This window comes from Oncorhynchus keta, chromosome 24, assembly GCF_023373465.1.
Source record: "Oncorhynchus keta strain PuntledgeMale-10-30-2019 chromosome 24, Oket_V2, whole genome shotgun sequence".
Taxonomy (NCBI): Eukaryota; Metazoa; Chordata; class Actinopteri; order Salmoniformes; family Salmonidae; genus Oncorhynchus; species Oncorhynchus keta.
Window position 1 is genome coordinate 30,684,192 of NC_068444.1, and position 27,734 is coordinate 30,711,925.

Here is a 27,734-nt window from a genome sequence, read left to right on the forward strand (position 1 = left end):
ATCAAGGCAAAGGGTGGCTACTGAAGAATCTCAAATATAAAATATATATTGATTGTTTAATGCTTTTTTGGTTACTACATGATTCCATATGTGTTATTTCATAGTTTTGATGTCTTCACTATTATTCAATAATGTAGCACATAGTAAAATAAAGAAAAACCCTTGAATGAGTAGGTGTATACAATCTTTTGACTGGTACTATATATATATATAGCTAAACAGGTGGGGCTCAAAATGATGGGTCGCCCCTGCTTGAAATATAACCTATTGGGTCGCCCCTGCTTGTATGTAATATAACCTATTCTGGGAGCCTAGTGAGTGTTTGTGTGTGTGTGTACGAAATATTTCAAGTGTTTGTAAAATTCACGATGTCAAAAATGAATGGCGGAAAAACGATTGTAACGATTTCCGTGTTTTACTGCTAGGTTGTATGGATATTATGACACATTTCCCCCCCAAAGAGTTGTGGATTTTTGTCAACCCTCCCGATTCAGGATATATCATTAACATAGTCATTGCACGCTTTGTGTAAGACCTATTGAAGATTGATATGTATTTATTACTATGGTGTGGATCGTTCTGCATTGTTCAGAATATACTGTACCATCTTCAGTCATATGCTTGAGTCAATAGCTTTTGACGAGAGAAAACCAAATATCCACCGAATATCAAATATAAAACACATTTTATCTTAGTAAATAACCTTGTTTATTTGTGTACAGTACTTGCAGTTTATATTGGCTCACTGCCAGCTGCACAAGAAAGGGTGTAGCCAGAAATACTTTGTGGCTGTCCTAGACTGCAAAGATACGTGCAGGGAGTACAAGTCGCAGTGGCGGACGGGTGGACCAAGGGCGCCTTCAACAAAAAAAAACGTTTTGGAATGTTCAGATAGAGATGTCATGAATAGATGCAACATGATTCCTTGGTCTTGTTCTTCTATATATTTATATCTGAAACGTTCGACAACGTTTGGTAACTGAACGTGGCCCAGGGAACAGACAAAACAGAGAAGCGCGACTCGCCCTGGATCCTCAGGCCAGAATCCACCACAGTCCAGCAGTGGTCCTCTGATTTGGCATGCACCTGGAGTAACAGCTGTCAAGCTAGCAACTACCTGAAAACTGCAAATACCGCCAGACAGACAAACCGCAGGAGACGAAGAGGAAGTTGGTGGAGGATTGTCAGGGCATGCATATTTTCATCAAGTAGTCTCTGTCCACCGTTATTCAGATTAGGTAAGCAATAGCAGTGCTGTCTTTGCACACACGTGTTACGTAACTGCACTGCAGCAAATGTTTTTATAAACCCGGGTCTTTACAATAATATTGTTAACAGGTGAATTGGCGACAAGGGTCTAGTATCAGCGTACAGCAGACTGGGGGTGTGTCGTGTGGGGATTTGTGTCGTGACGATCGCCTGCACACCAATACGTGCCACGCGAGAGTTGGGTTGGCTACACTAGCAAGCTAACGTTACTTCTCACGCCATAACGTTATCAGAACTACGGGAAAGCAGTGCTCGATATGCGGGGGCGAATGACACTGTACCGATGTTGTGAAAAACTGACTTTCCGTCCAGGCTGCTATGCTACTTAAAAAAACTTGGAGGAAAATATTTGGCCACGTTAACTACTGCCGGCGTTGGTGCCGAAAATCTCCTCCTGCCAACCCCCCCCCCTCCTTCGCGTGAACGCGCACACTAAATTCTTTGCTTGCTATTTGAGATTTCTGTTCTTCCCTCCCTTGTCAGTTTAGCCTACATTTCACTGATATTAGTAGCAGAAATCATTTTTATTTTATTTGTCCCTTCAAGGCAGCTGTCAATGATCACGTTAGGCGGCATTTCATGATATTTTTTCTGGCGGTGTGATCGCAGGGGAGGTACTAGTAAAAGTGCAGTTTTCGGTTTGTTTCTAGTGTCTAGTCTATAAATACATGTCTTTGCCAAAATTCGTCATCTCTCCCACGTCTTATTCGACTAGTAGTTGTTCTTAACTGTTTATTGCCTGCCTACATTTTACTCCATCTGTTCAATACAACACACATACATTCATTTCGGTTGCCTATTTTAACGTTTGTTCCATAGAAAGTATTTGACTCTAGTGACCAAATTAAGGAAATGAGAAGGTAGGCGAGAAAATGGCTTTACCGAACCGAGCCCCCCCCCCCCCGGTAAACATTTCAGAACACCTACTAGTCGAATAAGACATGGGAGAGATTATGAATTTTGGCAGATCTATTTATAAACTAATACACTTGAAACAAATAACTAAACCGAAAGCTGAAAACATTGCTTGTGCCTCCTCTGCGATCAAACCTCCATTTAAAAAAACGCAGCCTAACGTGATCATGAACAGCTGCCTTGAAGGACACAATTGTTTTTTTAAATGCTTTCTGCTACTAAGATCGGTGAAATGTAGGCTAAACTGACAACGGAGTGAAGAGCAGAAATCTCAACTAGTAAGCAAGTCGCAGCAATGAAGAACGCGAATGGGGGGAGAATTCTGGCAGGGGGGCGCACAACACTGGCTCGGTGATACAACTTCCCAGTGGGAAACAGGCACCTTGATACAAGGGTTATCCAGAACTGTTCCGATCTGGGATTCAGGCAGGCACTAAATACATTTTAACCTTTCAGGTTGGAATGTACGGCTGCCTGGCCTGTGCCCGAGCCCCTTTGCCCTCCTATAAATCAAATCAAATCAAATTTATTTAGATAGCCCTTCGTACATCAGCTGATATCTCAAAGTGCTGTACAGAAACCCAGCCTAAAACCCCAAACAGCAAACAATGCAGGTGTAAAAGCACGGTGGCTAGGAAAAACTCCCTAGAAAGGCCAAAACCTAGGAAGAAACCTAGAGAGGAACCGGGCTATGTGGGGTGGCCAGTCCTCTTCTGGCTGTGCCGGGTAGAGATTATAACAGAACATGACCAAGATGTTCAAATGTTCATAAATGACCAGCATGGTCGAATAATAATAAGGCAGAACAGTTGAAACTGGAGCAGCAGCACAGTCAGGTGGACTGGGGACAGCAAGGAGCCATCATGTCAGGTAGTCCTGGGGCACGGTCCTAGGGCTCAGGTCCTCCGAGAGAGAGAAAGAAAGAGAGAATTAGAGAGAGCATATGTGGGGTGGCCAGTCCTCTTCTGGCTGTGCCGGGTGGAGATTATAACAGAACGTGGCCAAGATGTTAAAAATGTTCATAAATGACCAGCATGGTTGAATAATAGTAAATAGTAAATAGTAAATAAATAAGTGCCCTCGCAGCTCATTGATTTAAAACATTTTTAATTAATAACTTTTTGAGTTAAATGTTTTGTTTATTTTCAATGTTTTAATTTTAAATGTATCGAGTTTCAAATCAAATTAGCTAATTTCGTAAACTCTTGAACCAATGAATATTCCCCACCCCATGTCTCCTGTATTAACTGGGGGGTTCGAGCCTTGAATGCTGATTGGCTGACAGCCATACACCACAGGTATGACAAAACATTTATTTGTACTGCTCTAACTAGTTGGTAACCAGTTTATAATAGCAATAAGGCACCTCAGGGGTTTGTGGTATATGGCCAATTTTCCACAGCTAAGGGCTGTAGCGTTGCGTAACACCCCATCAGGCCTTATTGCTAAAGTGGCCATTTGCCTACATTTCAGATGTATCTTTCATGTTTACCTCTCACTTATGGACAGAGAAGAGGGCAGATTAACTTTTTTTAAAGAGGAAGTTGTCAGCAGCCGAACAAACAGCATAACTGGCAAGCAGGTAGACCTCATCATTCACTATCAGCTGATAGCCTCTCTTTTCCTGAAGTCAATTGACTCCAGTAGTCAAGTTAAAAGGCCTAGCTGGCACTTGCTTGCTAAGAATGTCAGGAGTGAGTGTGTTGCAGAAAATGAGTAGGCCTGTAAATGTTGACATTTTGGCTACAGAGGTGGTTGGTGTGTATTTAGAGTTATGTATTATGGTGGTGCCGTTTTTTTTCTGGCTCGGGATATTTTTGGGAAAACATACCTCAATCTAAAGATGGAAGATGTTGCTGTACCCCTAGTTTTACCATTATCCAAAATAATTTAAATGTGGGCGTGGCATGTAGTGAAATGCTAATGAACGTTTCGTGTGGAGTTGTACCTTGTAGGAACTGCAGTCCGTATATAGACATGGAATTTGCGGGTGTGATTGAGTGAACCTTGACCGAGCGTTCCTACAGTCCTGCTGCATTTTAAAAAAAAATGGTAATGCCTGTAGTAATAATTATATCTTAGTTATAAAATAGTTGTAATATAGTTATTTTCAAAATTGTTCCTGTATGCAAAGTAATACTATCATCCACATGGGACAATTTCATTGTTGCATTTGTGATTGATTGAACACAGTTAAACACACTTAGCTAGATTGTCATTAACTCAAAAGCAGCCATCTGTCAGTTTGTCTCTGTGTGTACATTAATATTCACATCTTTGTGTGCGTGTATTTTTTTCTTCTGTTAACCCATCCCAGTACTCATCACACAGACCCCTACCAGTCAACATGGAGGATGAACTGATATTCAGTATGGATGAGGTGGGCAGTGCCCAACGTAACCCACTGCAACAGAGGACCCCTGATCAACGGGCCCCATCTCTAAGTAACGCTTACGATAGCGACGAGGACGACTACTACATCTGTCCAATCACAGACGACCCTGTCAGCCAGGCCGAAGACATCTGTGGCTATTTAAAGAATCTCGTCCACAGCAAGCAGCTGTCTAACTCCCCCAAAAACTCCTTCTCCTACAAGGTGAGCAGGAGTAGTGTAGCTGCAATATTCACACGGTCCAGTACATTCTGAAAGTGCCATGGTGTGCTGGGCAAAAGCTGACAGGACAAGAGCTGACTTGTTGCTTTGTACTGTTGCTCTATTGTCAGTTTGCAAAATGGTGCCCCTGCTCTCACTGCTAGAGATGTGGTCAGAACAACTCTGCCTTAGAGAGAGGGCTTTCTCCTTATATCTTTCTCTGCATGTCTGTGTATGTGTGCATCTGCTGTGGCTGAGAGCAGCAGCTCAGCTGCCTCTTGTCTGTGTGCTCTTTCTCTCTCTCAGAACAGTAAGTACCCAAAGAGCGTATCTCCCTTCACATAATGATGTGATATGTAAACATCCCTCTCACAGTGCGACCCTTGGCCTTCTGATCCAGTAGGCCAGCCTGTAGAGTGGGCTTGATGTGAAGGAATTAATAGCCCTTCCTCATCAGCGTTATAGTTATACATACAGAGTTGGGAAGACTGTTAGAGATGTAGAATTTATGGGTCGCAAGGTTGGAACCAAGTTCCAAAACACATTCTACTCTCAATAAGGCCAAGAATTCCGTTTTCATGGAATGTTCAACAACATAGTCAACTAAACTCAATAAGTATTTTTCTCTGCTGCTCATGTATGGTTAAGTTGCTGATATAAAACAGTTAATTTCTCTACTCCACATAGAATGAAACGGAGAAAGAAATTCCACAACAGTCTGTCGGGTTTGGGGCGTTTTCTGACAATGCACGGGTACGTTAATCATCATGTTTCATTTAGCCCTCCTTTTGCATCAGTGACTGCCTCCTTCCTCCTTCCTCCTCACCTTCCTAACATTCATTTAATCTTTAAATCATTTATTCCTTTCTTTTTCCATTGTACCTGCATGATCGTTTCCCTACCCAAGAAATTTGTTTTTTTCCTTTAGTTATTAAAAAAAAATCTAGATCCTTAATCCACCTAACTGTCATGTTTAATCTCCCCTAACCCATGCAGCAGTCCTCAGAAATCTTATGAAGAGTTAGGCTAATGTAAATGTAATAAGCAGCAAGTAAGCACATTATGATAATGGTTGAAACAAACAGTATTGTTTCTCTTATTCTAAATGGAATTTTCAGCTCCAGTGCAGTAGAAAAGCAGCAACCAGGCATGCTGTTTATACAGTACCATAGTTTACCGCTACTATATCTTATGTCTGGTGGTCCAGTTTTGTGAGGAGATGGTGTCTCTCAACACAAGGGTACAACTGCACCAGAGACAGAGTATATACCATCAACTGGGACGTGTGAAGGGACACGCAAACTTCAAGTGACCAGGGGCTGACGTGCAATATCTGGTGTATGTTTCTCACCAACCAGCAGTGGCCTTCAGCCTGTTAAAACATGACCTTCATATATCAATGTAAATAGTTCAGGCTAAATATACACCAGCCTAAAATGCCACATGTTTGTGAGTAGGAGGGTGCTACTGTAGGGGAGGTTCAGGTTACTAACAGGTTTACGTTAATAGCTAATGCCACTTGGACCACTGTTAGTTCTGAGAAAGTGGAGTGCAACAGTCCAGAGTTTTTGGTTGGGAAAACCCCTGGCCCCAAGTGCTGGCTGTGGTTAATTAGCTGGTTATTGTGCAATGTAGGGCTCATGGGTGACAGCTAGTGTGACACTTCTTAATCTTCCAGTAGGTCGTTTGTGGTCAGAAAATACTTTTGGCCCTGTGTCATATAATCCTGTCCTGATTGAAGCAACCTTCTCATGATCCTCTGTTGATGTGTGTGTCTGTTTGCCATATCTCTCGCTGTATTGTGTTTTCCTCTATCAATTCAAAAGAGTGATTTGCATGTTCCTCAACACTTCCACAGAACCGGAAAGATTAGCAATCCACCTGTCAGGACACTTAAAGATGGAATCCGCAGTAGGGCAGTAGCCCTACTGTCTGCCCCACCCCCAGCGTGGTTGTATTTGTTTTGTTGATGAACCGGATACGCAATGTGGTAAATAAAAATGGCAGCACATATTCTGCGTGTGAAATGATGTCGGAGGGGGGAAAAAACGGTTTGTTGTTTGCAGTAACTTCTTTGTTTTTGTAATATTGCAAACTGCTGTGGCAGTTTCACCATTAAGGAGTCCAGCTTTAATCCTGCTGTCTGGGTTTGTGTGTAGACAATGTATCTGTCTGTTTCATGTACGCTTTCATGACGCTTCCCTTAATATAAGCTGTATTACACAGTGAGTGTGATGGTTACCTAAAATATATGTCATGTTTCCCCATTGTCCCAGGCGGTGTGGAAAAGAGCCATAGAGAAGGCCAAGGCCATGCCTGACCCATGGGCTGAGTTTCACCTGGAAGAAGTCAAGACAGAGCCATGCATACGATACAGGTACATATTCCTGTGTTTGTGTGTCAGTGGGCTTGATCCCTACCCTGTACTAGAGTTTAGAGGTTGACCGATTAATCGGAATGACCGATTAATTAGGGCCGATTTCAAGTTTTCATAACAATCGGTAATCTGCATTTTTGGACACCGATCATAGCCAATTATATTGCACTCCACGAGGAGACTGCGTGGTAGCAAGGAGCCAAGTTAAGGTGCTAGCTCGCATTAAACTTATCTCATAAAAAACAATCAATCTGAACATAATCACTAGTTAACGAGACATGTTTGATGATATTACTAGTTTATCTCGCTTGTCCTGCGTTGCATATAATCGATGTGGTGCCTGTTAATTTATCATTGAATCACAGCCCACTTCGCCAAACGGGTGATTTAACAAGCGCATTTGCGAAAAAAAGCACTGTCGTTGCACCAATGTGTACCTAACCATAAACATCAATGCCTTTCTTAAAATCAATACACAAGTATATATTTTTAAGCTGCATATTTAGTTAATATTGCCTGCTAACATGAATATATTTCAACTAGGAAAATTGTGTCACTTCTCTTGCGTTCTGTGCAAGCAGTCAGGGTATATGCAGCAGTTTGGGCCGCCTGGCTCGTTGAGAACTGTGTGAAGACCATTTCTTCCTAACAAAGATCATAATAAATTTGCCAGAATTATACATAATTATGACATAACATTGAAGGTTGTGCAATGTAACAGCAATATTTAGACTTAGGAATGCCACCCGTTAGATCAAATACGGAACGGTTCCGTATTCACTGAAAGAATAAACATTTTGTTTTCGAAATGATAGTTTCCCGGATTTGACCATATTAATGACCTAAGGCTCGTATTTTTGTGTGTTATTATGTTATAATTAAGTCTATGATTTGATAGAGCAGTCTGACTGAGCGGTGTAGGCAGCAGCAGGCTCGTAAACATGAATTCAAACAGCACTTTCCTGCATTTGCCAGCAGATCTTCGCTGTGCTTCAAGCATTGCGCTGTTTATGACTTCAAGCCTATCTACTCCCGAGATTAGGCTGGCAATACTAAAGTACCTATTAGAACATCCAATAGTCAAAGGTATATGAAATACAAATGGTATAGAGAGAAATAGTCCATTAATAACTACAACCTAAAACTTCTTACCTGGGAATATTGAAGATTCATGTTAAAAGGAACCACCAGCTTTCACATGTTCTGAGCAAGGACCTTAAACGTTAGCTTTTTTACATGGCACATATTGCACTTTTACTTTCATCTCCAACATGTTGTTTTTGCATTATTTAAACCAAATTGAACATATTTCATTATTTATTTGAGACTAAATAGATTTTTATTGATGTATTATATTAAGTTAAAATAAGTGTTCATTCAGTATTATTGTAATTGTCATTTTTACAAATGTGTGTATATATATATTTATAAATCATCCGATTAATCGGTATCGGCTTTTTTTGGTCCTCCAATTATCGGTATTGGAGTTGAAAAATCATAATCGGTCAACCTCTACTAGAGTTGTTGACAAATACACACCATCCCCCACCCCTGCCCTTTCTGAAGGTACAGTACATGATATCACTCCATTTCCAATGGCCCTTCCAAGTTTTCTTGGCCAGTGCACAAAGTTCCCTCGTGGCAGATATCAGGGCTGCCTGCCCACACCAAAACACTTCGTTTGAAGCCAAAAGGTGCATTCCGGGGTCAGTCTTTCCAGTATCGCTGCACATCTAAGAATAATGCTATATCGTTGTTCCTGAGACGTTGAACATTTCTCCAGGCATTGAGATTACATAGAACTCGCCCAAATTCTCCAGGCAGTGCAGCCACGAGAACAACTAGAGGGATGCCCCCCCCCCCCTTTAGATAATAGGGGTTAGACTTCTGCATTCTCTAACATGTTTGTTTGTATTACTAATCACCTCTTACTGTATGACAAAGCCCTGCCTAGACAGAGCCAGGTTAGGGGAGAGGTGTGTCTGGGTTGATTTTTAACCCGGTTGTAACCTTACTCTTCCTAAGCCTCTCTGGTCTCTTAGCTATTGGCTTTGTGCCATCTTCCTGTTCCATGCCTCCAATATGACAAACATGGTACACAGAGTTCTGGGCCGAGAAATACGCATGGAAGGGCAGGACAGACTGTGTAAATATTAGCCTTAGCCTCTGGTTCTGCTGTCTGTCTTATCTGTGTATGGCTGACCCAGTCTCAGACAAACCAAGCTTTCAATATCAGTGTGCGTGTTTGAAATGTTCCCCTAATTTATTGCGACATGTAACATCAATATCATATTGGCGATAATGGCATTCCAACAGAACAGAGTACAAACAGGCATATTTGTTGAGTTTGTTGTTGGTAAACACACACTCAATTGGTTGACAAGAATTACAGGCTATTACCACAGATCTGTGGATAAGCAGCTCAGGTCCTGGTCAGAACAAATCCATGTACTCTGTTTGTTTCTATTTTCTGTCCTAATCCTGACCCCTTCAGTGTACATAGATCATTGTGGTCGAGGTTACACTTTCTAGTCATCACCATGTTGGTTACACAAGTCCAGAATTCTGGCCCATATAGAATGGAATAATAATGTTTGATTAATGTTTGGTGAATGTTATTTGTTTTATCTTTCCTCAGGTACAATGCAATCACGGCGGCATGGTCTCAAGATACAGTGCACATCAAGGTTTCTGGCCAGGTATGCCTCCGCTCCTAAATCATCAGTAATCTATAATTGTATTATTGATCAGAACATATGTATGTGGAATATACAGTGAACAAAAATAGAAATGCAACATGTAAAGTTTTGGTTTCATGAGCTGAAATAAAAGATCTCAGAAATGTTCCATACACACACATTTTATTTCTCTCAAATGTTGTGCACAAATTTGTTTACATCCCTTTTAGTGAGCATTTCTCCTTTGCCAAGATAATCCTTCCACTTGACAGGTGTGGCATATCAATATACTGATTAAACAGCATGATCATTACATAGGTGTACCTTGTAATGGGGACAATAAAAGGCCACTCTAAAATGTGCACTTTTGTCACACAACACAATGTCACAGATGTCTCAAGTTGAGGGAGTGTGCAATTGGCATGCTGACTGCTGGAATGTCCACCAGAGCTGTTGCCAGAGAATTGATTGTTAATTTTTCTACCGTAAGCCGTCTCCAACGTTGTTTTAGAGAATTTGACAGTACGTCCAACCGCCCTCACAACCGCAGACCATGTGTAACCACGCCAGCCCAGGACCTCCACATCCAGGTTTTTCACCTGCAGGATCGTATGCGACCAGCCACCCAGGACAGCTGATGAAACTGGGTTTGCACAACCGAAGAATTTATCCACAAACTGTCAGAAACCGTCTCAGAGAAACTCCTCTGCATGCTCGTTGTCCTCACCGGGGTCTTGACCTGTCTGCAGTTTGGCATTGTAACCGACTTCAGTGGGCAAATGCCCACCTTCGATGGCCACTGGCACGCTGGAGAAGTGTGCTCTTCACGCCTGAATCACGGTTTCAACTGTACAGGGCAGATGGCAGACAGTATGGCGTTGTGTGGCCGAGTGGTTTGCTGATGTCAATGTTGTGAACAGAGTGCCCCAGGGTGGCGGTGTGGTTATGGTATGGTCTAGCATAAGCTATGGACAACAAACGCAATTGCGTTTTATCAATGGCGATTTGAATGCTCCGAGATGCCGTGATGAGATCCTGAGGCCCATTGTCGTGCCATTCTTCTGCCACCATCACCTCATGTTCAGCATGATAATGCACGGCCCCATGTCACAAGGATCTGTACACAATTCCATGAAGCTGAAAATGTCCCAGTTCTTTCATGGCCTGTATACTCACTAGACATGTCACCCATTGAGCATGTTTGGGATGCTCTGGATCAACGTGTATGACAGCGTTTTCAAGTTCCAGGCCAATATACAGCAACTTCACACAGCCATTGAAGAGGAGTCGGACAACATTCCACAGGCCACAATCAACAACCTGATCAACTCTATGCGAATGAGATGTCGCACTACATGAGGCAAAAGGGTGGTCACACCAGATACTGACTAGTTTTCTGTTCCATGCTCATAGGTTTTTTTTTAAGGTATCTGTGACCAACTGATTCAAATCTGTATTTCCAGTCATGTGAAACCAATAGATTAGGGCCTAATACATTTATTTTAATTGACTGATTTCCTTATGAACTGTAACTCTTAGAAATGGTTGCGTTTTAAAATATTTTTGTTCAGTGTAGTGACACTGTTTACTTGAATGTGAACGTTTACAAAAGCTTGGTGAATTGATTGACTTTCTCATATGATTGATTTGTCATTTTTGTTTCTCACAGCCTTTTGGACGCGGGGCCATGAGGGAATGCTTCAGAACGTAAGTTTCACTCATTATCTAACCTGTACCTCTGCACATTGACTTGGTACTGGTACCCCCCTGTATATAGCCTCTTTATTATTTTTAATATATTTTTTACTTTATTTAGTAAATATCTTCTTAATTCTATTTCTTGAGCTGCATTGTTGGTTCAGGGCTTGTAAGTAAGCATTTCACGTTAAGGTCTACTACACCTGTTGTATTCGGCAAAGGTGACAAATACAATTTGATTTGGATTTAATTTGATTATCGTTCAGAATCGTTCAGAATAATTAGTCATGTTTGCCATACAGTCTGAAAAGACGGCACAAGATGCACAGGTCCCCAATTCACTTTCCACAAGTATCGCTCTTAGACCCATTTATTCCAGCTTAGAGCAATACATAGATAGATATCCAAATGGAACCAAACATTCCATAACTACAACATTCTAATTCACATTTTTTTTAATGGAATGTGATCATCATTAAACTTGTCATGGCACCCAGTAGAGTTCTCTATCTCAAACTTAGTTTGCTGAACTCTGGTCGAGCCTGACTTTTGCAGCTATAGGCAGCGGGAATATTATTAATATTATGACCTTATTATGATTTGACCTCTTTCTGTGGGAACATTGTACGGGAGGCAATGAGGCATCTGTCATGTCTAGATCAGACCACTAGCAGTCCATGCCTTCCACAGAAGAACATGCCTCTCACAAACACACAGAGGAAATAAGCCCTTGCCCTCTAACAAGCCCAAACACTGTTTCTAACCACAAAAAAAACATGTTTATGGTTTATCATCAGAAATACACAATGCCCAAGAGATACACAATTTCAAAACCTTGGGAATATTGTAGGATTTAGTTGGGTAATACCATTTTAGTTTGTTGTCAGTCTGATACACAACTAACATTCTTCAGGGTTTACTTTTTTAAACGTTCCTTTCATTTTAGTACAGTGCCGTTCTTGTCTTTCAATGCCTATTTTTCCAATATTTCCTGTCCTTCTTCTACAGGAAGAAGCTGTCTAACTTCTCCCATAGTAGTAACTGGAAGTGTGCGTGTAACTATGTGACGAAGCGCTACATGGAGCCTGTGGACAGGGATGTGTACTTTGAGGATGTCAGGCTGCAGATGGAGGCCAAACTCTGGGGAGAAGAGTACAACCGCCACAGGCCACCCAAACAGGTATGGATGGAACATTTCAATTAACCAATGAGTCATCCTGTTTATTGATAGATTGATTGATAGGATTGTGGATTTTCCACATTTTAAGTTAAACTAACCACTCCTCCCTCTCTCTCCCCCCCAGGTGGACATCATGCAGATGTGTGTGATTGAGATGATGGAGCGTCCAGGTAAACCTCTGTACCACCTGGAACACTACATAGAGGGGAAGTACATCAAATACAACTCCAACTCTGGCTTCGTCAAGGATGACAACATCAGGCTCACTCCACAGGTACAGTGGGTTTTACTACTGTAGATTTATTGTCCAACTCTATGTATAACTCCTGAGCTGCAGAAAACGAAGATGCATCTTCATCTTTCTGTTATCAATTGCTAGATTTTTCAATATAATAGATGCGGTAAAGAGGTCAATAGAACTTGATTATGTTTTGTTTTTCATTATCCGTGCCAATTTTTAGGTGCCAGCACGCATCTTTCTCATCCTAGTCAGTCACTCACTACATGGTCTAAATAACTCAACAGGCTAGTTTGCCTGTTTGTAAAGAGGGGGGTCTGTACACTGCTGCTCTGATTGGATAGAGTGTTGCTGTATTTCTCTGTTTCGGTCTGATCATTCAGACTGCTGCTGCCTCCTACTATTTGACCTTTTATTGAACTAGGCAAGTATTGTTAAGAACAAATTCTTATTTTCAATGGCTGCCTATCCCGGCCAAACCCGGACGACACTGGGCCAATTGTGCGCCGCCCTATGGGACTCCCAGTCACGGCCGGTTGTGATACAGCCCAGGATCGAACCAGGGTCTGTAGTGACGCCTCTAGCACTGAGATGCAGGGCCTCAGACCGCTGTGCCACTCGGGAGCCCATAAATGAAATGGTAAAGACGTTGAAGACAGACACAGGTCAGACATGCACACCCCTCCACTGAGTTTAACCTGCAGCTTGTTTGGTCTATAAACGTGCATGGAGATGGGTATTTTCTACTTGGGCATATTAAAACATTTAGTTTTTTTTTTATCACGAGTATCATTCGATCCGACTATCAACTGTCAATTTATGGGTATGAGTATGGCCATGTCAGCACACCCCTAGCTTGTATGGATGTCAACCCCAATACATGTTTATCATCGTCACCAATCAACTGAACTGCATTGTTGTTAAAAAAGACTAAACGACCAATGCCGATTTCTGTATGTTAGCTATGCTACCAGCTTATACAAACGGGAGTTAGCATTTAGCAGTCACTTCTTCTAAACCTGAAAAGGAACAACTTCTAATGTTATGCAGCGAAAACAGCATCCTTCTTTCCCTCATAGTCTGTGTTCCATTGACCTCTTTACCAAATCTATGCTTTTCCCCCCCTTTGTTCTGTGAACCTGCAACCTTTCCAAATATCTGTAAGACGCCATCTTTTTGTCGTCTGCCTGTAACCCTAGTATTTTTCTTTCTGCCTGTAACCCTAGTATTTTTCTTTCTGCCTGTAACCCTAGTATTTTTCTTTCTGCCTGTAACCCTAGTATTTTTCTTTCTGCCTGTAACCCTAGTATTTTTCTTTCTGCCTGTAACCCTAGTATTTTTCTTTCTGCCTGTAACCCTAGTATTTTTCTTTCTGCCTGTAACCCTAGTATTTTTCTTTCTGCATGTAACCCTAGTATTTTTCTTTCTGCCTGTAACCCTAGTATTTTTCTTTCTGCCTGTAACCCTAGTATTTTTCTTTCTGCCTGTAACCCTAGTATTTTTCTTTCTGCCTGTAACCCTAGTATTTTTCTTTCTGCCTGCAGGCATTCAGTCACTTCTCGTTTGAACGTTCGGCCCACCAGCTGATCGTGGTGGACATCCAGGGGGTGGGGGACCTCTACACGGACCCTCAGATCCACACAGAGAGGGGGACAGACTTCGGAGACGGAAACCTGGGTACGGCTTTCTCTCACACAGTCAGTGTTAGCAACACAATGAGGTAGACTGACATTTTGAATTGTGACCCACCTTAGCGAAAGACTTTCAAATAGATTACAACATACGTGTGTGTGTGTTACAGGTGTGCGGGGCATGGCACTGTTCTTCCACTCCCACCTGTGTAATAAGATATGTAAGAGTATGGGGCTCACACCCTTTGACCTCTCCACTGCAGAGAAAAGCCATCTAGACTGCACCAACACACTGCTGGTGAGACCATAGAAATACAGTGCATTCGGAATGTATTCAGGCCCCTTCCCCTTTTCAAATTTTGTTACATTACAACCTTATTCTAAAATGTATGAAATAAATAGTTTTTCTCATTGACACACAATACCCTTAATACCCTTGCAACTGTGCGAAAGGCACACACCTGTCTATATAAGGTTCCACAGTTGACAGTCCATGTCAGATCAAAAAACAAGCCATGAGGCCAAAGGAATTGTCCGTAGAGCTCAGAGACAGGATTGTGTCGAGGCACAGGTCTGGGGAAGGGTACCAAAACATTTATGCACATTGAACTTCCAGAAGGACAACCATCTCTGCAGCACTCCACCAATCAGGCCTTTATGGTAGAGTGTCCAGATGAAAGCCACTCCTCAGTAAAAGGCACATGACAGCCCTCTTGGAGTTTGCCAAAAGGCACCTAAAGGACTCTGACCATGAGAAACAAGATTCTCTGGTCTGATGAAACCAAGATTGAACTCTTTGGCCTGAATGCCAAGCATCATGTCTGGAGGAAACCTGGCACCATCCCTACGGTGAAGCATGGTGGTGGCAGCATCATGCTGTGTGGATATTTTTCAGCTGCAGGGACTGGGAGACTAGTCAGGATTGAGGGAAAGATGAACGTCAAAAATGTCTCTGAATGTCCTTGAGTGACCCAGCCAGAGCCCGGACTTGAACCCAATCGAACATCTCTGGAGAGACCTGAAAATAGCTTAAATTACCTATTTTTAATACATTTGCAAACATTTCTAAAAAACTGTTTTTGCTTTGTCATTGAATACATGTATTCAAAAACAATTGAATACATTTTTGGAACAAACCTGTAACATAACAAAATGTGGAAAAACTCAAGGGGTCTGAATACTTTCCAAATGCACTGTATAATCATCTTGAAGTAGAATCAAAGGGCCTGTGGCTGACACACAGCATCACATATCTTCTAGGTATAGCTTCAGTCGTCATATTACCACAGAAATTATATCAGTACATTAGACAGAATACTACCTCACCACAGGCTAAGACCTCGGTCACTGTTTGCAGCTTTTATGCAGCTATTTAGAATGGTAATTTTAGTAATCTTTTAACAATATTTTAAACTCTCTACTCCAATCAGAAGTCGGCCCAGACGGTACTGAGGGGTAGTGAGGAACAGTGTGGTTTCACTCGTTTTCGTACTATATCAGGGGGCCGTGTGCCCCCACTTCTCTCCCACCTGTCAGAGACCTCGTCTGGGGATGACTCTATGAGTGACATAAGTGACTCCATCCCCTGCTCGCCCCTCGCCTTCCCCGGCTCTCCACTAGGACAGCACTTCTCTATGGGCTCCATGGGCAGGTCTCCTCTGGGTAAGAACAGTTTTTAGAGGTTATAGTTCACCCAAATTACAAATGTATCAAATATTTTGAAGATCTAGAAGGTAATCTGTGGGCCTGTAAAGTCAATGACCCACCATATGGGTTTGTTTTCTTATTTTCAGCTCAGCATTAACATTATGTTCCAAATAGCATGCCTAAATCCCCATAAAACTGACTTCAAAACAGTTTTATTTGGTACCCGAGGCTAGAGTGCTCTGTTTGAGATATAGTTGAACTACTTAAACTTGATTTAAAAAAGATAATAATTATCAGCCATTAAACATTTTGATCTAACGTCTGGTTTCTCACCATCAGGTTGGTCTTTCATAAATGAGATGGATGAACGGGAGAAACACAACCGCAGCCACAGCCCAGAACACAAGGTCTGTCAAGGCTTTGTTGAAATGACTCTGGTGATTCTGATCACAAGAATGACATTAGTTATGGTTGGTTGGCATGTACTGAGGGCTGTGTTTTTTATTCTTCTTCTTCTTCCTGTAGGACTCAGAGAATGGAGGAGACAGTGGTTGTCCAAGTGAGAGGAGGAGTGAAGGGGACCCAACCGACCATGCAGATGGGGTACATCTTCTCCACACCAACACTTGGTCTTAGTGAGCCTGTCCATCATAAATGCTTTATGGAAACTATCAACTGCTGTAATTGTCAACTGCTGTTATTGTTCATGTTTGCTCACCATGACATGGATTCTTTCTTGACTCACCAGCATTTAAAGCTGTTCAACTATTACCCTTTGTATAGCTATGTTAGTGTGAACCTGGCCCTCTCTTTAGCTCTCTTATAGCCTCTTAGCAGTTGGTTTTATACTGTATGATGTCACCATGTAGGCCCGCCCCCACCGCTACAACAGATACTACTCTGAGTCGGACGAGGACAGTGTGAGACGGGTAAACAAAAATAACGATGTCTAATCTTCCATCACCACCATAATCAACAAAGCCACCATCGCCATAATCAAATAATCCTGTCCTCATCCCTCTGTGTCACCCACTATCCCCTTGCTCACTAGTGTAGTGTTCCTGCTATCTAATCTTTGCCTTCATCCATGAGCTAACTGAGTTCTTGCTGCTGTCTGTCTCCTTACTAGAGAAAGGTTCCCAGCAGATCTTCCCCTAACCCAAACTTAAACTCTCCTGCCATAAACACCCCCAACAGCCAACCGGTGATTCCCTGTCCTCTGCATGAAGGCCTCTAACACAGGCCTCTCCCTCTAGTGTGGAGCAGCTGTTGATTTGAAACTTGCTTGTTTTCTAATGACACATGCTTAGTATTGGCAAAAGTTTGAGTGCACCCAAAAAACTGAATGCAAACTTGTTGAAACACAACAGAGAAATCACCAGCAGCCCTGTGTTTTAGTCTAATTCCTTGTTTGGCCTGTCCATGTCAACATGTCTACCTGCCCCAATACTTATCAAATCACCTAACCAATCAATCAGTCTAACTGCCTGTTCACCAGAATCATGTTCCGCCTCTTAGTGCATGCCTGGAGTGTGAAATATGATTTGCATTAGTGCTTGAGTTGTTGTTACTTTGAACAAGCAATACTATAGATACAGTGCTTCATTGTCAATTTCCTAAGCTCTGTGTGTCTGTGTCCAGCTGACAGATGATAAATGGAGTGTCTACCACTCGTCTCGTTCTCATGTCCACCGGCCATCCTGTGTTGCTGTGGAGATGGAAAGACTTGACTCGCTGATCCTGGAGAGGAAGATTGGCAAGTCCATCCTGGGGAAGGTGAGTGGCGCGCACGCACGTGCACACACCCGCTCACCCACCCACACACTAAAAACACACACTATATCTCCTCTGGACTCTTCCCCCAGGTGCACCTGGCGATGGTGCATTACCACGAGGCTGGTCGGTTCTGTGACAAGGAGGAGCAGTGGGACCAGGACTCAGCCATGTACCACCTGGAGAGAGCCGCCATGTGTGGGGAACTAGCGGCTATCGTTGCCCTGGGACAGTGTTACCTACAGCTGCCACACCATATACTGTCAGAGATGGAGCTAGAGGTATTTAATCAAATCAAATTGTATTAGTCACATGCGCCGAATACAACATGTGTAGTAGACCTTACAGTGAAATGCTTACTTATGAGCCCCTAACCAACAATCCAGTTAAAAAAAATTCAGATAAGAATAACATATAAAAGTAACAAGTAATTAAAGAGCAGCAGTGAAATAACAATAACGAGACTATATACAGGGGGGTACTGATACAATGTGCAGGGGCACCGGTTATTTCAGGTAGTATGTACATGTAGATAGAGTTATTAAAGTGATTATGCATAGATGACAACAGAGAGTAGCAGTGTTGGGGAGGGGGCACTGAAAATAGTCTGGGTAGCCAATTGACTAGATGTCCAGGAGTCTAATGGCTTGGGGGTAGAAGCTGTTTAGAAGCCTCTTGGACCTAGACTTGGTGCTCTGGTACCGCTTGCGGTGCGGTAGCAGAGGGAATAGTCTATGACTAGGGTGGCTGGAGTCTATGACTATTTTTATGGCCTTCTGTTGACACCGCCTGGTAGAGAGGTGCTGGATAGCAGGAAGCTTGGCCCTGGTGATGTACTGGGCCGTTTGCACTACCCTCTGTAGTGCCTTGCGGTCGGAGGCCGAGCAGTTGCCATACCAGACAGTGATGCAACCAGTTAGGATGCTCTCAATGGTGCAGCAGTAGAAACTCTGAAGACCCATGCCAAATCTTTTCAGTCTCCTGAGGGGGAATAGGTTTTGTGGTTCTCTCTTCACAACTGTCTTGGTGTGTTTGGACCATTCTAGTTTGTTGGTGACGTGGACACCAAGGAACTTGAAGCTCTCAACCTGCTGCACTGTAGCCCCGTCGATGAGAATGGGGGCGTGCTCGGTCCTCTTTTTTTCCTGTAGTCCACAATCATCTCCTTTGTCTTGATTACTTTGAGGGAGAGGTTGTTGTCCTGGCAACACACGGCCAGGTCTCTGACCTCCTCCCTATAGGCTGTCTCGTTGTTGTCGTTGATCAGGCCTACCACTGTTGTGTCTTCGGCAAATGTAATGATGGTGTTGGAGTCGTGCCTCGCCATGCAGTCATGAGTGAACAGGGAGTACAGGAGGGGACTGAGCACGCACCCCTGAGGGGCCCCTGTGTTGAGGATCAGCGTAGCGGATGTGTTGTTACCTACACTTACCACCTGTGGGCAGCCCGTTATGAAGTCCAGGATCCAGTTGCAGAGGGAGGTGTTTAGTCCCAGGTCCTTAGCTTATTGATGAGCTTTGAGGGCAGTATGGTATTGAATGCTGAGCTGTAGTCAATGAGTAGCATTCTCACGTAGGTGTTCCTTTTGTCCAGGTGGGAAGTGTTGAGTGCAATGGAGATTGCATCATCTGTGGATCTTTTGGGGCGGTATGCAAATTGGAGTGGGTCTAGGGTTTCTGGGATGATGGTGTTGATGTGAGCCATGACCAGCCTTTCAAAGCACTTCATGGCTACAGACGTGAGTGCTACGGGTCAGTAGTCGTTTAGGCAGGTTACCTTGGTGTTCTTGGGCACAGGGACTATGGTGGTCTGCTTAAAACATGTTGGTATTACAGACTCAGACAGGGATAGGTTGAAAATGTCAGTGAAGACACTTGCCAGTTGGTCAGCACATGCTCGCAGTACACGTCCTGGTAATCTGTCTGGCCCTGTCTGGCCCTTGTGAATGTTGACCTGTTTAAAGGTTTTACTCACATCGGCTTTGGAGAGCGTGCTCACACGGTCTTCCGGAACAGCTGGTGCTCTCATGCATGTTTCAGTGTTATTTGAGTCTAAGCAAGCTAGAAGTAGTTTAGCTCGTCTTGTAGGCTTGTGTCACTGGGCAGCTCTTGGCTGTGCTTCCCTTTGTAGTCTAATAGTTTGCACGCCCTGCCACATCCGATGAGCATCAGAGCCGGTGTAGTACGATTCGATCTTAGTCCTGTATTGACGCTTTGCCCGCTCAGTGCGGATGCTGTCTGGTTGGGGTATGTACGTACGGTCACTGTGGGGCCGACGTCATCAATGCACTTATTGATGAAGCCAATGACTAATACTCCTCAATGCCATCGGAGGAATCCCTGAACATATTCCAGTCTGTGCTAGCAAAACAGTCCTGTAGTTTCTTAGCATCTGCTTTATCTGACCACTTTTTTTTATTGATATAGTCACCGGTGCTTCCTGATTTAATTTTTGCTTGTAAGCAGGAATCAAGAGGATATAATTATGGTCAGATTTGCCAAATGGAGTGCGAGGGAGAGCTTTGTATGCATCTCTGTGTGTGGAGTGAAGGTGGTCCAGAGTTATTTTTCCCTCTGGTTGCACATTTAACATGCTGATAGAAATTTGGTAAAACAGATTTAAGTTTCCCTGCATTAAAGTCCCCAGCTACTAGGAGTGCCGCCTCTGGGTGAACGTTTTCATGTTTGCTTATGGGGGAATACAGCAAAGAATAAAGATGAAAACTCTCTCGTTAGGTAGTGTGGTCTACAGCTTATCATGAGAAACTCTACCTCAGGCGAACAATGGCTTGAGACTTAGATATCAGGTGTCGCTGTTCGAGCCTGCCGGTACATTGTATAACCAGCCAGCTGTAGGTTGATGTCGTCGTTCAGCCACGACTCCGTGAAGCATAAGATGTTCGTTTTTTTTACAGTGCATTTGGAAAGGATTCAGACCCCTTGACTTAAAAAATATATATCCATTACAGCCTTATTCTAAAATGTATTAGATTGTTTTTCCCCCCATCAAACTACACACAATACCCCATAATAACACATTTATAAAAAACTGAAATATCACATTTACATAAGTATTCAGACCCTTTACTCAGTACTTTGTTGAAGCACTTTTGGCAGCGATTACAGCCTTGAGTCTTCTTGGGTATGACGCTACAAGCTTGGCACACCTGTATTTGGGGAGTTTCTCTCGTCCTCTGCAGATCCTCTCAATCTCTGTCAGGTTGGATGGGGTGTGTCGCTGCACAGCTGTTTTCAGGTCTCTCCAGAGATGTTCGATTGGGTTCAAGTCCGGGCTCTGGCTGGGCCACTCAAGGACATTCAGAGACTTGTCCTGAAGCTACTCTTGCATTGTCTTGGCTGTGTGCTTAGGGTTGTTGTCCCGTTGGAAGGTGAATCTTCACACACCAGTCTGAGGTCCTTAGCGCTCTGGAGCAGGTTTTCATCTCTCTGTACTTTGCTCTGTTTCTTTCCCTCGATCCTGACGAGTCTCCCAGTCCCTTCTGCTGAAAAACATCCCATCCCCACAGCGTGATGCTACCACCATGCTTCACCATAGGGATGGTACCAGATTTCCTCCAGGCGTGACACTTGGCATTTAGGCCAAAGAGTTCAATCTTGGTTTCGTCAGACTAGAGATTTTTTTACTGAGGAGTGGCTTCCATCGGGCCACACTACCATAAAGGCCTAATTGGTGGAGTGTTGCAGAGATGGTTGTTCTTCTGGAAGGTTCTTACATCTCCACAGAAGAACTCCGAAGCTCTGCCAGTGTGACCAAGGCCGTTCTTCCCCGATTGCTCAGTTTGCCCGAGCGGCCAGCTCTCGGAAGTGTCTTGGTGGTTCCAAACTTATTCCATTTAACAATGATGTAGGCCACTGTGTTCTTGGACCTTCAATGCTGCAGAAATGTGCCTCGACACAATCCTGTCTCACTATGGACAATCCTTTACGAGCTCATGGCTTGGTTTTTGCTCTGACATGCACTGTCAACTGTGGGACCTTATATAGACATGTGTGTGCCTTTCCAAATCATATACAATCAATTGAAATTACCACAGGTGGGCTCAAATCAAGTTGTAAATGACTTTGTCATTATGGGGTATTGTGTGTGTAGATTGAGGATTTGTATTTTTTGAAATCCATTTTCGAACAAGGCAGTAACATAACAATGTATATTGGAGAGGTGTCTTTTGAATCTCTCTCTGTTATTACATGGCTATATGTTGCTGTCTTGTCATCAGGACAACTCAGGGAGCCGTATGAAGGGCTTTAAGTTCCTTCTGCAGGCTGCTGAGGCAGGACACAGATCCTGCATGATCCTGGTGGCCAGGGCCTTCGACACCGGCATCAACCTCTCACCAGACAGGTCAGAGACTGGTGGAACATATCAGATACAGTATCAACTTGTGATGGGCTGTGTCTAAAATGGCACCATATTTATTGATTAGCCTACATGGTGATATCTACCTAGAGATCTGAGAAAGATTAGAATTGATCAGGACTGTGAAATGGATATTATAAAAACTAGTATAAGCCTTCTCTGTGGTTCTCAGGTCCCAGGACTGGAAGGAGGCGATGAGATGGTACAACTGTGCCCTGAACATGACAGACTATGATGAGGGGGGCGAGTTTGACGGCATGCAGGACGAGCCTTGCTACCAGCTGCTGGCCAGAGAGGCTGAGATGTACCAGGAGGGGGGCCACAGCCTGGACCCAGACCCTCAGAGAGCAGGTAAGATACAGCAGAGAGAACCACACCTGAGCTTAGAACCTAGAACTATTAGCCAACAGTCCTAACTCGAGCCTTCAGTGTGATAACCTTTGTTGTACTTACAGTAACGAACCAAATACTCACTTTCTCTCTCTCTCTCCTGTGTAGGTGATCTGTTCACAAAGGCAGCAGACTCAGCCATGGAGGCGATGAAGGGCCGACTGGCCAACCAGTACTATATGAAAGCAGAGGAGGCCTGGGGCATGATGGAGGAAGAGGAGTAGGAGACGGGCTGGCACTCTGCAAGGCCAAAGGAATTGGCTAAAGCAGAAACAAGCTGGCACCCAGGATAATGTTGTGATGGATTTTCCTCCCTAATGGTTTAAAGTTTACAGACACATTTACTGTGTGATTTCCAAAATGCTGTGTGATTGTTTGATCTGTATATGACCTTTTATGCAGCCATCCTCTAGCCTAGCTATCTTTCTTGGTGCTTCAGAGGGAATTATGTCTGGTCCTTGCCTTGTACATTTTTCCCCTTTTCTATTCCTGTCCCCCATTGCCCTTTGGACTAATGAATATGGTTGCATTTCAGAGGCAATTTACCTAACTAAAAATAAGCCATTCAAACGAGAAAAGTACACTTCCTAAAAAAGAATGTGCTTTCTAGCTTAAAGGGATATTTTAGGATTTTTTCAATGAGGCCCTTCATCTACTTCCCCAGAGTCAGATGCACTTGTGGATACCATTTTTAAGTCTTTGTGTCCAGTAAGAAGGATGTTGGAGGTAGTTTTGTGTGCCAATGCTACCTAGCATTAGCACAATGACAAAGTCTATGGGTATCTGCTAGCATGCTAGTAGATACCCATAGACTTAGTCATTGTGTTAAAGTTAGCCGTGTTAATATTTGTAGCTGAAATTGTTACAGATAATTAGCATTGTAAGTGTCTACCATTGTGTTCTTACGGTTGGCATTGAATTCATGATGGTTTATACAAATGAATTGAAGTTGGTATAGCCTAAATATTTTGAAGTTGGTATTGTAGTTTATTCCATGGGTCTCATTCAAACCCATGTTAATATATGGTAATGTGAAATGGTTATAGTATAAAAAAAATCTGAATGCAAGCATGCTAAGTTGATTTCAAAGTCTGGTTGGAGTTGATAGCTAAGCATCCCGACACTGTACAGCATCCCTTTCTCAAGGCGTGCTTCAGTTCGGCTGGCCCTTAGCCAAACTCGGCTAGCCAAACTGAACTAGTGTGCTCACATACACCCTTAAAACACATTCGCTCGAAAAACAGAACGAAAAGCGCCAATAGTACTGTTTGTCCATTTTGAGATGAAGTAGCAAGTTTACACTTCTTCAGAATAGTCAGAAATAATCTAAGATAACTCAAGAAATGTCATTCATTTTGATGTTTTTGCCTAGGAGATCTTAGAACTGCAATTTTACATCTAACTAGGATGTTTGGTGCAGTATTATTTTATGAAAACGAGTCATCTCTCGTTGAATGACAGACATTATGGAAGAATCCCTACTGTTGACCTACAGTAGACTTCGTTCGGCTCCAAACATCGGCTTGCCTTGAGAAAGAAATGTGTGCCCGAACAGCCGGGAAAAAACGAATCGAAGTCCGAAACGTCACAAAATGTCGTCATAATATATGCACGAACTGTTTCGGCTGGAAAGTGTGCAGATGCCTTTTAAAAATACGGTGACAATTTCAGAAATGAAACTGTTACTGCAAGTTCAGGTGAACAAAAAACAACTAAAATATATGAAAATGTCTATACATTTCAGCTATTTCAAAAACATTGCTCTGCTATTAGTATTTTTACTGTATAAATGTTGGGCTCAACGAGAAAATTCTGCTTACACTGCCCTGCTTAGAGGGGGGCAACGGTCGGCCGAGTGTCGTGTGCGACCTCCGGAGGTAGCGTTCGAGACGTGAGAAATGTGCAAGTTTACATTACGATTATGTCTCTCGAGAATCCCTCAATTCTCCTTAATACTCTTCAATGAGAATAGACCCTTAAAAGGTTCAAGTGTTCAAGGTTCAGGTGTTTTGACTTTTGACTAAAAGGGCCATTAACTAAAAGGTAATGGTCCTTTTATTGCCATTAAATGCATTGGAGATCATGTAAAAAAAAAAATGTAGTTCAAAAAGTATAAATGCTCTAAAATGAATACATTCTCAAGCAATCTAAGTTTGGGCTGGTTGTATGTTTTTAAAGTTTTGAGTTCATAACTTAAATCGTTTAAGCTCTAGAGCGGGCGGAAGATATCCAATAATAAGAATGCATATTACATTTTAAGAAATCTAGAGTGGTCGTGCCTTCAGCAAGCACATTAATTAATGTTTGATTCATGAAATAAAAATTTCTTGAACAAATGTTGTTTACTTTGTTGGTTTTGCCTAACACTTTTGTAATAGAGGGCACTTGTTGCATTGTTTGCATACTTGTGTATATGAATGCATGGAAGTAGCTATATGTAAATGTCTTGACTTTGGAATAAATATGATTTTATTGCATTGTAAGTGTTTTTATATATATATATATATATATATATACACATACATATACACACAGTGCCTTCGGCGAGTATTCCGACCCCATCACCTTTTCCAAATTTTGTTAGGTTACAGCCTTATTCTAAAATGGATTAAATGTTTATTTTCCCCCAATCTACACACAATACCCTGTCATGACGTGGCCCTCTTTGGGTATAGCGAGTACCCTCCCCTTCTATCTCACCACCTCTCTCTTTCCCCTACACCCAGGCTCTGTTATCTCAGGTTGTAAATTCCTAGAGAAGACTCTCCTGAGGACCAGGCAGTATAGAGAGAGAGGGTTTCACAGTAGAACAAAGGAACTTCTTCTACATCACAGAACTTGAGAACTGAACAATATCCATGTTTTGGAGAATGTGTAAACAGTCGGTGGAGAAGCCAGCTATGACCGGTCTGTTTTGTTTAATGTTTGTGACCTCACGGGAGACGATAGAACCACATTACCATAACTCTGTTTATACAAGAGCCTCCGTTATGAGGTTTGAGTCTAATTATTGGATTAAATGAATGAGTAAAGATGAAACTATTTGTGAAATTAAGTAATGTGATTTTAAACCGTTTAATGAAAGGGAATCCAATTCCCTTTAAAGTTGAACTAAGTCATTGGCCCGCCCCATGAGTACAGACATTGATCTGGCTCATGGGACAGCCTTTTTTACTGTTCCGAATAAAAACCCCACCTGGAAATATCCTCTTCAGACCATGCTTACCTCGGTCAGCTGAGGAAGCTAAGGTTGAGTAGAGACCACAAGAATCTCAGTATAAGCTAAGGTTGTAATGGTTGTTGAAACACTGAGACAATCGATTCCGACAGAATAAGAGAAACTCTTCGACACTAATTACTAGTCTGCAGCTAGGAATTATGTACCATTGAATGCGAACATCTATCCTATAAGAACATTTCTGAATTGGACTCTGAAGTATCCATTCTAACCACAATAGACTCCTTGGAAGCAGATGGAGAGACAAGCAGATGAACTTTCCAACAGAAAGACGAGACGATTCCAACAGAGATCACGACGACACACTGAGCGTAAATATATATATATTGATTGCAATTATTCCAGAATGAGTGAGCGAGCGTTCATGTGCAAAGGATTAGCATTTCAATCAATATAATTATCAACTGTGTAGTGACTTTTGTCTTTCGCGCCCTTCTCAGTCCACACCCACTTATTTTTGTCTACCAAGTCATCATATCGGCTTAGCCCACTAGGGAAACTCCCCTATCATTTCATTGTAACCATATCTACTGTGTTGTTTGTTATGCATTTCTGTGATTATTTAGCTAGTCAATAAATGATTAAGACAATTGATGTATGGATGATTCATAGTGAAGGCTGGGTTCGTGCAGATAACTAACAACTTATGACGTTTGGAATGAGACTAACGTGAGGTAAAGAATAATTAATTAATTAGAAGACTAATTGATCAGATATTAAAATATCTGAAAAGTTATATTAGGAAAATTATAACTTTGTAATCCGAAGATTTTCCTTGGTGCCCCAACTTCATAGTTAATTACATTTATATGATTAGTTTAATCACGTAATAATAATTACAGAGAATTGATTTGATAAAATAACAGTCTTCAATTTAATGATGACAAAGATACAACAACCCCATAATGACAAAGAAAAGACAGATTTAGACATTTTTGCAAATGTATTAATAATAAACTGAAATATTACATTTACATAAGTATTCAGACCCTTTACTCAGTACTTTGCTGGAGCACCTTTGGCGGCAATTATAGACTCGAGTCTTCTTGGGTCTGACGCTACAAGCTTGGCGCACCTGAATTTGGGGAGTTTCTTCCATTCTTCTCTGCAGATCCTCTCAAGCGCTGTCAGGTTTGATGAGGAGCATCGCTGCACAGCTATTTTCAGGTCTCCAGAGATGTTTAATCGGGTTCAAGTCCAGATTCTGGCTGGTCCACTCAAGGACATTCAGAGACTTGTCCCGAAGTCACTCCTTGGCTGTGTGCTTAGGGTTGGCGCTCACCCCTTGGGTTGTGCCGTGGCGGAGATCTTTGTGGGCTATACTCGGCCTTGTCTCAGGATAGTAAGTTGGTGGTTAAAGATATCCCTCTAGTGGCGTGGGGGCTGTGCTTTGGCAAAGTGGGTGGGGTTATATCCTTCCTGTTTGGCCCTGTCCGGGGGGTATCATCGGATGGGGCCACCAATAGAAACAGGATGCACCTGAGCTCAATTTCGAATCTCAAAGCAAAGGGTCTGAATACTTATGTAAATAAGTTGCAGTCTGTTTTGGAATGGGTGGTCAGTCTCTCTTGGCTAAGAGTTGAGGAGAGACTGACTGCATCACTTCTTCTTTTTATAAGAAACATTAATGTGTTGAAAATCACAAATTGTTTGCATCGTCAACTCACCTACAGCTCTGACACACACACTTATCCCACCAGACATGCCACCAGGGGTCTTTTCACAGTCCC

General features: G+C 42.6%; 1 protein-coding gene across 5 annotated transcripts; it reads left to right on the forward strand.

Moving 5' to 3' along the window:
- Positions 1 to 799: 799 nt before the first annotated feature.
- LOC118402995 (eukaryotic elongation factor 2 kinase-like) lies at positions 800 to 25,243 on the forward strand. 5 transcript variants are annotated; one of them, XM_035801421.2, is made up of 19 exons: positions 800 to 1,238; positions 4,502 to 4,780; positions 5,465 to 5,530; positions 7,054 to 7,154; positions 9,793 to 9,853; positions 11,502 to 11,539; positions 12,539 to 12,710; positions 12,835 to 12,984; positions 14,493 to 14,625; positions 14,750 to 14,877; positions 16,010 to 16,241; positions 16,566 to 16,633; positions 16,752 to 16,829; positions 17,096 to 17,155; positions 17,868 to 18,002; positions 18,092 to 18,280; positions 22,237 to 22,361; positions 22,549 to 22,727; positions 22,875 to 25,243. In XM_035801421.2, exons 2-19 carry the CDS (start codon positions 4,532 to 4,534, stop codon positions 22,988 to 22,990), a joined length of 2,280 nt encoding a protein of 759 aa, XP_035657314.1. In that variant the 5' UTR covers positions 800 to 1,238; positions 4,502 to 4,531; the 3' UTR covers positions 22,991 to 25,243. The 5 variants fall into 5 exon arrangements, with proteins under 5 accessions (XP_035657314.1, XP_052334081.1, XP_052334082.1 ...); XM_052478121.1 differs by having other exon boundaries at positions 16,013 to 16,241; XM_052478122.1 differs by lacking the exon at positions 17,096 to 17,155.
- The last annotated feature ends 2,491 nt before the right edge of the window (positions 25,244 to 27,734 follow it).